The sequence below is a fragment of the Mus pahari genome, chromosome 4 (assembly GCF_900095145.1).
Source record: "Mus pahari chromosome 4, PAHARI_EIJ_v1.1, whole genome shotgun sequence".
Classification (NCBI taxonomy): Eukaryota; Metazoa; Chordata; class Mammalia; order Rodentia; family Muridae; genus Mus; species Mus pahari.
In genome coordinates, this window is record NC_034593.1 from 50,379,422 (window position 1) to 50,394,578 (window position 15,157).

Sequence of the window (15,157 nt, forward strand, 5' to 3'; positions counted from 1 at the left end):
AGGGAGGGAGGCGGGCAGGCACGTGCCTGTAGGCTGGGTGTGGTATGCACAGCTTTAATTCTAGCACACCAGAGGCAGAGGCAGGAGGAGCTCTATAAATTCAAGGCCAGGTTTGAATCCGTATCAAATACACCAAGAAACCCTTTAACATCATCTCTGAACACAGGAATCCAGAAGAGGCTGACATAGTGTTTGGAAACTGAGTGGTACTTCCTCAAAACAGTAAGCATGCAGCTAGCCAATACCGTATTGGATAATACCCAGGATTTGTAAGCTGGGAAACTTCATCTTAAAACAGTGTGTCATTCAGTATAGTGTAAGCTAAGAAGTTTACTAAGCTGCATCATCAGTAGACATTTGGCAACCTAAGTACACCGAGTGAGAGGGGAAGCTAAGAGCTATAAAATCATAGACCCTAGGGTTAAAAACTTACCCTTGACCCCATTTTTTCTCCACTTCAAGTGCTGAGACTAAGGTATGACCAATCATCCTGGCTTTCCTGTAACTGAGGGGTTTCCTAGGAGACGGGACTAATTCAGCACAAGTCCCTACCAAATGGAATGGCTTGTGACTTTAGGCCTGTGACTCTCAGCAGCCCCAGGGTTACCTCATCAAGATGGAACTCTTATAGAACCAGCTGTCACAACCAGTTGATATTTAAGACTAAGGCCAGCAAAGCCAAGATGGCAGTCAATGTGCTTCAAATCAACCATTATTGAAGGAGGGCATATTATTTTATTAACGCTATATGCTGTAACCAAGAAAATGACAAGTGATGGGGTCAGTCCATTTAGACCTGCGCTTCTCAGACTTTCAGTAGTAAAATGTTTTTTGTCATGAGCCCCTATCTAGCTTGAAGCCAGGGTTCCCCTATATCCAGGGGCTCATTCAGCAGCTTGCCAAGAGCCCTGGCTTCTGTCACTAGGACCATAGTAGAATGTCAGCCCCTTTGTTCTCTCTAAAGTCTCTGGGGATTGCCTTCGCCTTACAGGCATTTGTCAACTATCATGTTAAATTTTTACACTAAGCTTTTGGAGACTATACCCCACATTAGCTACTGCACATACCCTCTAGGGTTCTAGCACAGACCTTGGGACACATTTTAAAACCGATGATTTCCGCCAACCCACTAATTTAAGATCACGCAGAGAAATTCTAATACATCCAGGAAACCTGAAAGAGCAGGACGCACCAGAACGCTGCATAGGCATCACTAAGGGGCCCCTATCCCTGTCCCCGCCCTCATCCAGAAGTCAGAAATAAGTTGGTAACCTAGGTTGGTGAGGACAGCTAATTTCCCTCCTGCTACTTCATGAAGATGTCTCATGCAGACCCTTAAAGCTGAAAACCTGGATCACATTTTGATGGTGCTCTGATTGTATGATCTAATTTTACATACACACACACAAGTTATAGCACTTTGGTCCTGAATTTAAAAAAAAAAAAAAAGAGAGAGAGAGTCAGATGCACTTTTGAAAGATTACATCCCAGGATCCCCATCACTGCTGTCAGGTAATACTAGAAGCCAAGCCAAAACATGCAGGTGTAAATCGTTTCTGACTTAGAAACAGACCCAGTGCACCAAGTTCACAAAATATTCCAGCAGGAAGACTGAGTGCAGCTGCAGGCCTTTTCCTAAACTCTGTTTATATGCTATGCATGGTTTGACTCGCGCTGGCCAACCTCACGTGTCACGCAGCCCTGTCTGATGGAAAACACATGTCCACAGAGGAAGGGAAACCCAGCCATAATGCAGCCTAGACTTAGTCAGGACACAGGAACTACAGATGCCTCTCTTAGCTTCCTTGTGTATTCCTCAGCTTTTGCCAACAGTGAGCCACTTGTAGCTCTTATTTCCCAGAAACAATATTTGACATCCAACAACGTCAGCAAACAAACAAACAGGAAGAAACCAGCTTTTCACTTCCGGTGCATTTGGTTCCAAACATCTGTAAAGTATTAAACCAATAAGTTTCACAACCCAACTTCACACTCAAGTCTTTAGTCTTTTAGTTCTTTAGTTCTCAGCTGCCTCAGTGGATAAGCACAGAGCTCAAGGACAATATACACTCAGCTAAACAGAATCTCCAAAGACTGGCATGGAGCTTGTAACACTCCAAGTGTTCCAGACCCTTCCAGTAAAAGAACTTATAAACAGCTTGCAATTACTTCCCAGACAACCTTGAATTTTAAGCACCAAGAGATTATTCTCATGCTTGTAATCTTGCGTGCCCATTTAAAACAGTAGTCTTATCCTTAGACCAGTGCACAAGTAACTGCGTACCTCTACTCTGCTAGGAAGAAGACAAAGGCTCGTGCCACTGGCGTTGATGCTCTCCTTAGTGAGCACACTCTCTGGATGTATAGTTTGCTAACCATAAGGATCTGACATAAGGCCACTGGCTCTAACCATTATAACATATCCAGGAAAATAAAATGGGGTGGGGCACAACAACCAACCCTCCCATTCTTGTCATGTTGATTCCTGAATTCTTCTTGTGTGTGTGTGTGTGTGTGTGTTTTCACCTAAAGCAGCATCAGAGTTTGGCCTCAAGTAAAATGAACAAATGCCTATAGCTCTACATTTCAATGGAAAGGGTGAGCTTTAAAGGGCTGTGTCAGTAACAATGGAAACTACTCAAGACAGGAACTGTGGCTCTCGACTATCTAAATCTGATCCACTTAAACTGAGATCAAGCCGGCAACTCAACCCCTATTCTCGAAGGTTACAAGAAACCTCCTGAGAACTCCCACTGGCCCTGCTTGTTGAAAATTCTCTAGACAGTGTCTAGACAATCTTGAGGAATCACTGCTTTGTGCTTTATACCCAGAAAAAAAGCATATTTATCCTCAAAAATGTGTGGGCCTATCTCTCATGAATGACCTATCTCTTGTATGCAGACCCATCAGAACCCAGCAAGTTCAAATCCATTCTGTCACCAAATAAGGCTTCCTGTTATTCATTTTCCTGTTAGCTCCATGAGTTTGGTCTTCTTTCCATCTTTCAGCCATAGTTTCCTCTTAGTCCAATTTAACTTGATTATTTACTTTTATTCTCTTGAATGTTACATACTATAAAAGAAGAAAAAATAAATGGATAAAAATATCAGTTTCTTTCTTTCTCCTCTTCCTCTCCCCACCAAGAAGAAATAGTGCTTTGAATAAGAGGGGCCACCATAAGCTCATATATTTGAAAGCTTAGTCTCCAGGGTGTGGAACTGCTTAAAAGAATTAGAAGAATTAGGAGGTGTGACTTGTGGAGGAAGTGTGTCATGTGAGGGGAGGAGCTTTGAGGTTGCAAAAGAACATGTCAGGCACAAAATCTCTCTCTCTGCAAGCATACCAGCAGACTACGATGTACAATTCTCAGCTACCTCTCCAGCACCATGCTTGCCATGATGATAACAGACTAACCTTTGAAACTGTAAGCAAGCCCCCAATTAAGTGCTTTCTTTTGTAAGAGTTGTCTTGGACATGGTGTCTCTTCACAGCAATAGAACTTGGACCACTACTAGCATAGTTAATTAAGAAGCAAAGATCCTAAAAGCTAGACAAAAAGTCCTTATAGTTAAAAGGCCACATCAACAGATATACATATACCATTTCTCAAATACCCTGACAAGTGATGCAGGCATATTTGAGAATGAACTCACGAAACATGCCAAAAGCTCTCATGCTATGAAAAATAAAAAATAAGTAGCACAAAAACATCCAAACTCATGTTTCCAGAATGATTTAAAGCATTCATGGAGGCACATCCAAAAGGAGAGTAACTCAAGTCCTTATGCTAGGCATAAAATAAAGCCGGAAAATATAAGCAAATTCAAGCAATATGTCTGAATTCAATAACAGACTTGAATAGGCTAAAATTGAACTTATCTATGCAGATAGCTATACAATGTATTGTTTGTTATGTAAATGATATCAGGTAGATACGCTGTGAAGCCTAACTGAACCACGCTGGAATTTATCTTTTGATGACCATTCATCCCAAGGGCATCACCGTGTCTTTGAGCACACCTCATTGACTGAAGATGGAAATGTTTTTCCTCATAGCTCATTCTCCATACTGAATATAAAATGCACTGCAGCCAGGGACCCAGCAACTCTGTCCCCACCCCCAATTCTCTCAACCAAAATGATCAAAGTTAACATCCCCAGTCCAGAGGGTGCCTCTTAAGATCACGTGGTAATAACACATTCCCCTTGCTTCCTACCAAACGGGTATAACAGTATGACCAACACCTAAGTCATAGGAAGTATGAGACAGATGCAAAGTTAAAGATCGTGGACCAAATAACTGGCCTATAGTCTTTAAAAAAAAAGTCAAGGTCAAAAAAAAAAAAAAAAAAAAAAACCACTAAAATTGGAGATTCACTCCAGGTTAAAAGAATTTAATAACAGGCTGGGGATACAGCTCAATGATAAAGCATTTGCACAGCATGACTCGGGCCCTGGGTTTGATTCTAGCACCCCAGAAAGAAAAGGGGGAAAGGAGAGAAAGAGAAAACTAAGCAAAACACATGTTAGCAAATCACAAAACTCATACGGACTGCACCTTCAATCAGAACTGAATCCGTGGTTTCCATACCCGTCCTCTGCTCAGAAAACACAATCTAAAGCGCTACAAATATTTACAATTACAAATCACGGTGTCTCCAGTTTGACCTTCTACCATTAAGGAAAGAGCTAGAAGGGTTGCAGAGGGAGACTAGCTGTAGAATCTTCCGGGCCCTGGGTTTAATCTTCAGCAACACAAACAAAACTTTGTTACTATGATGTGCGGTGGTACATGCCTGTATTCCAGGCTCTGGGAGGCTGAGACAGTGTGAGGACACCTGAGTGAGATGTTGCTGGATGGATGGATGGAAGGAAGGAAGGAAAGAAGGAAGGAAGGAAGGAAGGAAGGAAGGAAGGAAGGAAGGAAGGAAGGAAGGAAGGAAAAAGAAAAGATCATATACACACAGATAAGCAAATCAAGCTATGTTGACAAGCAAATTACCAACACCTAACAAAGGCATCTATGACAAAAGACAAATATAACAGTTCCTTGTACTGAACCTAAAACTTTTCTTAAGTTTAAGATTCTTTCAAACTAAATTAAGATTTTTGTTTTTCCTAAATAAAACCTATGTGGACATAGTCTAAGCTGCAGAGACTAATAGTTGTGTCTGGGTCCAGAGAAACTCTGTTTTCACTTGGGCCATTCTTTCTATTAGTCTTGGGCTTTGAGGAATCCTCCCTCCCCCCACCCACCATTAAACTGGTTTTGTTAAGTGACTTGAGTTTGCAAGGAAGAACAGGATCCTGGTTAAGAAATGGGCGACATTTTGTGTGTGTGTGTGTGTGTGTGTGTGTGTGTGCGTGTGTGTGTGTGTATTTATACTTTACATTTACTGTTCCTCCCAGCTCCCAACCAAACTGTGACTTAAATAAAAACAAACAGCTTAGTAACGAAAGATACAGTTCACAACTAGTAGCCTTTCATAAGAGTTCTGGAAAGCGGTCACTAAGGCCAAGACATCCAGGTCAGGAGGAAGCTGTGGCACCCAGAGTTCTCATAGTAACAGTGGAGACCTGCCATGAAAGCCTTTACTTATCCAAGCTCAGAACTGTAACTGTGCCACTGTGCCCCAGGACAGTAACAAATAAACACGACAAAGGGACCAAAAGAAAGCTGGAGAAGAAACTAGCAACTGTCAACATGCAGAGTAAGGAATATCTTAGGCAAAGCCATTTTATCATTCATATAATTTAGGCCCTAACATTTCCTCAGATTGCAAGAAAATATATAATATACAATATAAAATATTCTATGTTTAAGAGAAGATTGGCCACAGAGAGGGCACAAGCATATAATGTATGCTGGGGTCTATGAAGAGAGCCCTCTCAGGAACATCCCTAGGTTCTGGTGGCCCCGGGCAGGAGCAACAGAAATACAATAAATATTACACAATGTAAAACAGTACCCAGGGGCCTTTAGGAGGGAACTGCTCCAGGCATTTGTTTTGTGAAGAAGACGGAATGAGCCAATGACAGTGAGGGAGAAACCACAGTTCTAATTAGTTCAAGCACTGACAATAGTGGACAAACTGGAAAAATGTTTTTCTTGCTATCTTGAGGATAGTGCTTAAACAGCAAAATGAAACTAAGTCAGCCATGTTCACATCTCTTCTTTTCATTTTTCCCCCCTCCCTCTTTCTTTTCCAACTTTTTTCTTTCCAGCTCTGCAAATATTTAAACTCTTGGCAAAATTTAAACCTCACGACTCACTCTTCTTTGCTGTCTGAGAAATACAACACTGAAAGGGGGAAAGGACAGAAATAACAGGGCATGAAGTGTGTGACATGCCAGGGAGCAGAACACCTCCCGATGAGATTCCCATCTACGGCTTAGGAAAAAAAAAACATCTGGATGACCAGGTAGGAAGCATCTGGATATACGGAGAGAGTGCATATGGTCACACAGGTCGGAAACATATGGACATATGGAAAGGAGACACATGGGTAGACAGGCAGGAAACATCTGGATACACAGGCTGAGAAACAAAGCTAGATAGAAAGCTAGGTGCCTTGAGAAGACATACTTCCATCAGCACTGAAGACTGTTTTATTAAAAGACCAATACTCCAGGGCCTAGAGCACTTGCTCTTATGGAGGACCTCAGTGTGATTTTCAGGGCTTACTTGGACCACACAACTATCCGTAAACTCCAGTTCTAGGGAATCCATTGCCCTCTCCTGACCTCCACAGGAACCCAGCACGCACATGTGCACAAGCCACGAGAGTGAGCAAAGCACCCACACACAGAGAAGGCAAATCAGAAGAGAATGAACGTGAGTGGAACGTCCCAAACAATCCCTCTTCACCACTGTGAATCTCTAGACAATACACTTAACTCCCTGTAAGAAAACCATAGCAAAGCTGTATTTGAAATAAAATTTCTAGACCTTGTCTCCCAAACGTCCAAAGAAACTGGAAAAAAAAAAAAAAAAAAAAGAAAGAATGAATGAATGAAGTAAAGGCCAGCACTAACACACACTAAAATGTATATTGCCACAACACTTGTGATGGTAACAAGTAGAATAAACACTTAGGGGTACCAACAGTAGACTGGTTAAAAGAATTATAAAAACTAGGGACAAAGTAGCCCAGAACTTTAATTCCAACTACTGGGCTAGGAGAACTCTGAGGTCAGAGGAGGTTACCCAGCGAAACCTGCCTCAAATCAATAACCAGGCTAGGATCTGGTTTGGTGATAGAGTTCTTGCCTAGCCCTGAGTACAATCTCAACTACTGCAAAAAAGATAACAACAAAGCAAACTAATTAATTAATAGAAAGAAAAATAACAGCCTCACTAGTTAAATAATTCACACAAGGGTCATCATGTCGTCATAAACATTATGACTTATAAACTAGAAAAACATGTCCACGTCCATTGATAACTTAAAATTTGTTTGTTATTTATCAAAAATTATATGGCAAAACGTGCATATGTGTAAAAATAAAATAAATCTACAATTAAAATTTAAATTGTGTGGAAAAAAAAGTTTGATAACAGATATTACTGCCCCACATATGAGAAAAGACAATATTTACTGGATTAGGAAAGAAGTTAAAATAATAATTACTAAAACTATAAGTACATATATACTCTTTAAGAATTCTACTTTAGCAAAATTACCCTCTCCATAAAGATTACATGGCTGTAGCACTGAACAAGCAGCTAAGTGTCAGTATAAGGAGTTGGTTAAACAAAACACAGCACATCAACTGACTGTGACATGCTGTTGGTAAGACAGCATCACTCAGTAAACACTGGATTAGAAAGCTCTCTAACACAGGCTAAAGTTATTGAAAGGAAATACGCATCCGTGCAAGAGTGTGTGCTAGAGTAATGCTACCACAAATCCGAGGAAGCTGGGGTGGCTGTGGGGACAAAGGGGTCAGACAGAGCTCATGGTAGCAAGGAGGCTTCCTGTTCAGGAGAGTTCTCAGAACCAACTTTAGGCTTCTTTTCCATAGGCTAATGTTTCTTTTAACAAAAAGACCCCATCAAAAGGCATCGTGCATGGGACTAGAGAAAAGGCTCAGAGGATCGCTGGCTGCTCCTGCAGAGGACCTGGGTTTGAGTCCCAGCACCAGCAGCTCACAAGCGTCCCTAGCTCTAGTGCCAATGCCCTCCTCTGGCTTCTGCCGCATCTGGCACACAAAAGTGGTGCTCAGACATAAAAATATTTATGATACACTAAGTTTTGAAACAGGCCACAAAAAAAAAAATGTAGAGGATTTTCTAACACACACAGCACATTCACTATGTGTATGTATGTCCCTACACAGATGGACCATGTGGAAGTCATAGGACAACCAGCAAGGCTTGGTTCTCTCCCTCTACCATGTGGTTTCCAGAGATCCCACTCAGGCTTTGAGGCAAATGCCTTTCCAGCTGCGCCAAGACAAGACCAGTATGGAAGGAACTACAGAAGAATTTTTGAACAGCAAAATTACGGTAGCTTTTCATTCTCTTGGTGACTGTTGAACAGCATTAGCTAATAGTGACCAAATAGCAATTATTTCATAAGGGCAGGCTTCTGGAATCTCATGGCCAAAAACATATTAAGGCCTTACTTTTTATTGTTGTCATTGCCTTTAAAAAAAAAAATAATAGTAAAAGTGAGTTTTCTCTCTTCAGTGCTTAAGTAGGGAAGAGTATGAACCAAGGCTTTCTGTTTTCCAGGGCCCTCATATGGCATGGCTTTGCCGCCTTCATCACAGAAAAAAACTTCAGACAAAGCATGAAAGAACAGCTGGCCCTAACCATCCCCAACTGCAAAACACCCAGGAATAAATTTAGACTTCTAGACAGGAAAAAGAAATTAATCAGTTCATACCCCAGTTTGGGAGTTGGGGAATGGGGAAGGGAATATATGATCACACGGGAGCAGGGACAATATTACCCAGGAGGCCAGAGATCAGTGTCCATGTGTCATTCAATTGGTACCAACTAGTGGAGCAAGTGCCTGAATGTCAGTCACCCAGCATTACTAGGACAGGGCCGGAGGGTGTGGAGGAGACATAAGGCTCCAACTTTATGTGGGTAAAATCCTCCGCAGCAAGGATGTTCCCAAAGACGACAAGTGAGAGACAAGATTTAAACTATCAAATTCTTTTCAAAACTCCCAAGAGAGACATTTACTAATAGGAGAACAAATTGACTCAGTGTATCAACTTATCATCTATGTGTTATTAAAATGCTAATTTCCTGAATTGTTAGGACTTTAGGCTTTCTGCTATTTCCCTGTTATTTTCTTACCAAGTAATTAATTTTATTAATTAAAAATTAATTAATTTTAATTTTATTTTCTTGTATTGAGGGGAAAGATTGGGTTTTTTTGAAGTTTTTTTAAAAAAGAAAAACATTTGATACTTGGATATAGTACCAACAGGGCTCCCACCTAGTCTTCTGTCATATTTAGCATCTAAAGTCCTCCATCATCTTCCTTCCTCCATCCCTGGGGTTGTCTGGTAATTCAGACACAAAGGCCACCAATCTACTCAGATGATATCAAATTGAGTAGAATATTCAAGTTAACCAAACGTGGAAAATATGAACATTAAAATTTGTGGTAAAAATTATACCATGCATGGAATAAGTATGTGAATTAAAGTAGAAGAAAATTGGTTTCTACAAATTCCCTCTCCAGAGACTAATTTATGAAGGAAAGCACAAAGCGTCTAAGCATGCAGGCACTCTGTCACCTGCAGTAGCCCCTGTTCTTAGAAAGCCACTAATTCCACAATAGAGAGAAAAGCAAGTGTCTTCCTCTCACAATGAAAACATGATTAGATCTATGAGCTTTGGGAATACATCCAAAGCACTTGGAACTCATTAGATATGTGGCTAAAAAGTATCTCAGGAGTCAGGTCCAGAAGTTCAGGCCTGTAACCTAACCCTTAGGAAGATGAGTTCAAGATCATCCTTTCCTATAAATTGAGCTAGGGATTAGTGTGGCCCAGTATCAAAAGCACTAAACAAGACATGTGGTGGTGCACACCTTTAATTCCAGTGCTTCTAGAAGAAGGAAGAATGAGTTCTAGGCCAGCCTGGTCTGCATGAGTTCCAGGCTAGTCAGGGCTACCAAGGAACCCCTATCTCAAACACAAAACAAACAAAGAAGAGGAAGAAAAGAGTCACAACATCCTGGGACTCGGCCACATTGGTCTTAGGCCAACCACACAAGGTTAGCTCAACGTATACATAAATAAATGTAATATAATATACACAAACAGACTTAAGGACAAAAAGAAGAGAAAGAAGAGGAAGAGGAAAAGGAAAAAAAGGAAGGACAGAAGAGAGAAAGGGAGGGAGGAGGGAGAGATGGAGGAAAGAAGAAAGGGAGGGAGGAAGGGAAGAAGGAAGGGAGGGGGGCTCAGGAGTAGTACATGCCTAGCATGCACAAGAAAGACTCAGGCTTCAATCTCTAGTATCATAAACAAGCAAGCAAACATAGACAACCACTCTCCTACTTTAACTAAAAATTCACAAAGTAAAGAACTTTATGCAGCAGCAAGTAAATGTGTTTCAAAACAGTTTTGGTAGATAAATCCTGCTAGCATGAACGGGCTTCAGTGTGTTCCCATGTGCATGTACATAGACTGATTCACATGTGCCTTCAGTGTCAAGACCTTTTATCATTCAAGCTCTCTTAATTATTCCACTTCTTGCTTTTACATTTTCTTCAATTTTCGTAGTTATTTATTTATTTTGTATATGGTATATGTAAATGTCACAATGCATATGTGGACATCAGAGGACAGGGTATAGAAATGAGTGCTCTCTGTCCACTCTGTGGGTTCTGGAGTGTAATCTCGGGTCACCAAGCTTGGGAGCAAGCACCTTTACTTACTAAGCCAGCATAGCTTATACAACTTTTAAAATTATGAAGAACTGATTAAAAAGGCATAGCCAAGCCATTTCACATCAGCTATATCAGGAATATACCAACAACCTAAATATCTACCAGATGGGAGCTAGTTAAATGAACTGAATATAGCATATTAATGTGCTACAATACTAAGCAATTCTGTCTGTGTATGTATGTATTTATGTATGTGTGTATATATGTATATACATACACACACATATATATATAATGATATAGAAGTTCTCTTTAAAGATACAGAACAATGGGTATAATAAGCAAGTGTTTGCATACACACACATACACATACACCCATACACACATGACTAGAAACACTGTATGGCTCTAGGAAGCATGTTGAAGATCTGAAGAAATAGCAACTGGAGGAAGTTTCTGAATACTTCTCTGGTGTGTGTGTGTGTGTGTGTGTGTGTGTGTGTGTGTGTGTGTGTGTGTGTGTGTGTGTGTGTGTGTGTGTGTGTGTATGTGTGTGTGTGTGTATCTGTGGGTGAGTTCATCTGTGTGTATGTTTCTGTGTATATGTATGTCTTTGCAAGTGTGTATGTATACAGGGAAGATAGAGCACAATCATAGTGCTATGGGCGCCCCTCCCCCCAAAAGCTGTGCTATTGCTAAAGTCAATCCAGAGCACTCTAGAGGTCCAGATGTTTCCAAACCCTGAAAATCTTGTCCCAAGACGGGCAGGAGTAGGACTGTTTTCTCTTCGCTCTGGGCCCGCACGTCCCATAGCACATAGTCTCTACGACCCCAACATCTCTCCCATCCTTGAGATAGTCAGTTAAGCTGTTGGCCAAATTACAGGTTTAACTTCCTCTCTCACAATAAGGACATGTCTATCCAGCACCTGGAATTCCTCTTCATGCCTTTCCAGCATCTCGGCACCAGTAAATAATGTACACTCACCTCAAAAGCCCCTAACCACCCCGCAAGGTTTATACGGCCTTGATACTATCAATAAAAACGTGCTGTTTCATTGAAAACCATCTTGGAGAAGGCTGTTTCGCCATTGACCAAGGTCTAGCAGAACTCAGCCACCCAGTTACACTTCATTCCCTGGAGTCCAGACAGATGCCTAATGGTTCCCTGGGACCCCAAGGGCAGAGGCAGATCCCGGGCCAACAGGGTGCTGCTATTCAGGCAATGCCAGCCTTTTCTTTGAAAGGGGGTCTCTTGCTAGTCTACAACTGGCCAAGTAAGCTGGGCTGGTTTGCCAGCCAGCCCCAGCATCTTCCTGGCTCCCTGTGCCTAGCACTGAGGTTGCAAGGAACCAGCTTGTTCACATGGGTTCTAGGGATGGCTCTCAGCGTTTCCTGAGAAATATCCAAAGCTCCAAGTGTTAGAATTTAAAATACCATGCTCATGAAAGACATTTCCCAAAGATAACTGATTTTAAAGTGAAGGTCAAGTGCTAAGGATAGACCTAAAGGAGCAGAGCAAGTGTTTAGCATGCACAATGCCCCGAATTTGGTGCCCAGAAGTATGCGAGAGCACACACACACACACACACAGAGAGAGAGAGAGAGAGAGAGAGAGAGAGAGAGAGAGAGAGAGAGAGATATGAAAGCTGAATGATACAACTAATCTGCGGACACTCTATTTTGGCATTTCTTTATTATCCCCACACTTGCTTCTCATACACTTCATTGCTTTGGAACATGTGGGAAGCTTTGGTTTATGACTACTGGTTATAGGATGAGGGCAATCCTCCTTTATTTGTCGCCGGGGTCAACTGTTTAAGGATATAACAGATGTGTGCAGGCTTTAGACCAGTAGGTTCAGAGTTCCCGGAAGAATCAAGTCAACTTAAGGTTGCACTCACTTTGTCAAAGCACAGGGTAAGAAAAGAGCCCATAAACAATGCTTCCATTTTTATCCAATTCATTCCTGAAGATCCAGGAAGAGATTCCTTTTACTCCCTAAAACCAACTGCTTGGTGGGTAAAGCATCATTTGGATATCTAAGCAGAAGTTGAAAGCATCATCAGAAAACAGCAGCATCTTTTATAAAAACCTTTAATCGAACCTCGGATTTTTGCCCCCTTCAGGGGGATAGAGGGGAGTGACACCAAAAACTGCTGACCTGTCCTGTCCTGACCTCTCCTGTCCCTGACCTCTCCTGTCCCTGACCTCTCCTGTCCCTGCAGAGTGTTTACTCAGCTCTGCTCATCTACAGTGGACATTACCTTAGCGTTGTCAAAGTGAAGTCAAGGAACAGAAAATACTCCCAATTCTAAATACCAGACTGAAACATTGTGTATATAGACTGAATGGGAAGAAGCCACCTGCCTTTTGTGTACCTGATGCTAAAGCCAGCACAACTGAGGTTCAAGCTCTGGCTCGATTGTCTACAGGCTGTGACTCAGAGAGTCTCTTCATCTGTCTAACACGGAATACTGCGACGTCATTGTGTTGTAAGAGAAAAGGTACCCAAGCACCTTGCCTGCAGGCAGGCTCACGTGCGTTCTCTTCGGGAACCATGTTTCAGGAAGACAGTGTGTGCCCTCCTTTGCCTTGCTTGGTCTGAATGAAGACATGAGGCCAAGGAAATAAAGAGAACGTCAGCAGTATACTGGAAGCCTGTACCAGTGTCACAAACTATGTGGCAAAAACTGAAAGGTGTAACTCAAAGAAGAAAACACTCTGGTACATGAAGAGATTCAAGGCAAGCAGAGCTGATTCTGAACCCCCAAATCCACTGGGTAGACTCTGTCAGGTCCCAAAGAAACCCAGGACAAGTCTTACTCGGGTACCTGTGGCTCCTCCCAGCATGTCACATCCAGCCCCCTAAACCCAGGGCCTGGGCTTCCTTTCCCTTCCCTTCCCCCAGCTTCTCTTTCCTTTATAACCTCAGCCATTTAGGCCAGTGCTCTCTAGGTCCTCCACTCTTGGCTCTTAGCTGGCTAGCTCTTGGCCTTTAAGTCCTAGCCCCTCTCCCCTTCTCCCTCCACTCATCACCAGGTTCAGTCTAAATGCTTCCAGATGCCTCTGGGTGAACCCTCCCCCTCATATCTACCATCCATCAGTCCCCCTTCTCCTCAATCATAACTAGAAGCGGTCATATTCTTAACTTCATTCAGACTCCTTCTTCAGTGGGGACTTCAGAAGCTGGGGCTTACCGAGATTCGGCTGGGACACTGCCATGGACCTCTGTGGCACCGATGTGGAAGTGATAGAGGGGTGGAGGTTCACATGATTCAGAGGCTGATTCATCACCTTCCTGGGGTCTTGCCATGTGGTGATTTTCTCTATGTGACTAAAGGAAGGAAAACAATTAGTTACTTGTTCAATCGTCAGTACAGTCATCGGCATCACCAGTAACAGTATCCCAGTGACACTGGGTCTTCCCTTTGGGTCAGCTTACAAGTGGCTGATGATGCTTTTGGCTCTACCCAGGGACTTCCCTAGCCCATCCGGCCCTGCATTCTGGTTAAGCCAGGCACTGCAGATGGCTTAACCCAAGTAGGTCATACACACACAGCAGCACCTGCGCTGCTTCCTCACCCCCTCCCAAATCCCCTCACAGACACCGCTGGAGAGCTGCCCTCCAAAAGCTGGTCCTGTACGCTGCTCCCAAACCACATCACTGATCATTCTGACTGCTTTACAGACCTGTCCCACTCTATCGCACTCAGTCTTCAGTGTTGTGGAGGTGGGTGGGTGAGTGGATGTATTTTAAACATGAGTAAATTCATACAGGGCCCTCACTTTGCTTTTTATAAACAGAATCAGAGAGCTTTCTATATCCATTAAAGACAGCAAGCTATGATATATTCAAAACTAAATATTATCCCTTTGTTCTCAAAGGTTTGAATCTTCCTGTCAAGCCTGGCTTACACTCTTCCTAAGACACAAAAGGAATGTGACTGCTCTTTCTGTTAACCACACCTGAATTTCGAATAACAAAGGTATTCTTTAGTGCCTGAAACTACAATAAACTATCCTTGTTTATGCTAGGTCTAGAAATTCCCTTTCTGGAAAGCTGCATTTAGTTTGGATTTTCTCTCTCTTTCTTCTTTCCTTCTTTCTTTCTTTCTTCTTTATTTTGTTTTGTTTTTTTCTTTTTTCACAGTTAAATGCTTCTTCCAAGACTGGGATGTGTTAGCATGGGGAACTCTTCCCTTGCCAAGAGTGAAGACATGGATGCCCTTCTAAGAGTTTCATGTTGAATATAATTTTTAAAAAGTAAAAAAAAAAAAAAAAAAAAAAAAAAAAAAA

General features: G+C 42.1%; 1 protein-coding gene across 2 annotated transcripts in view; it reads right to left on the bottom strand.

Moving 5' to 3' along the window:
- Wwtr1 (WW domain containing transcription regulator 1) overlaps window positions 1-15,157 on the bottom strand; it is a 114,659-nt gene that overhangs the window by 26,158 nt on the left and 73,344 nt on the right. For both annotated transcript variants that reach the window (XM_021195990.2, XM_021195991.2), the window contains exon 3: window positions 14,059-14,195. In XM_021195990.2, coding sequence (XP_021051649.1) covers window positions 14,059-14,195 — 137 coding nt within the window. The remainder of the gene's footprint in view (window positions 1-14,058; window positions 14,196-15,157) is intronic.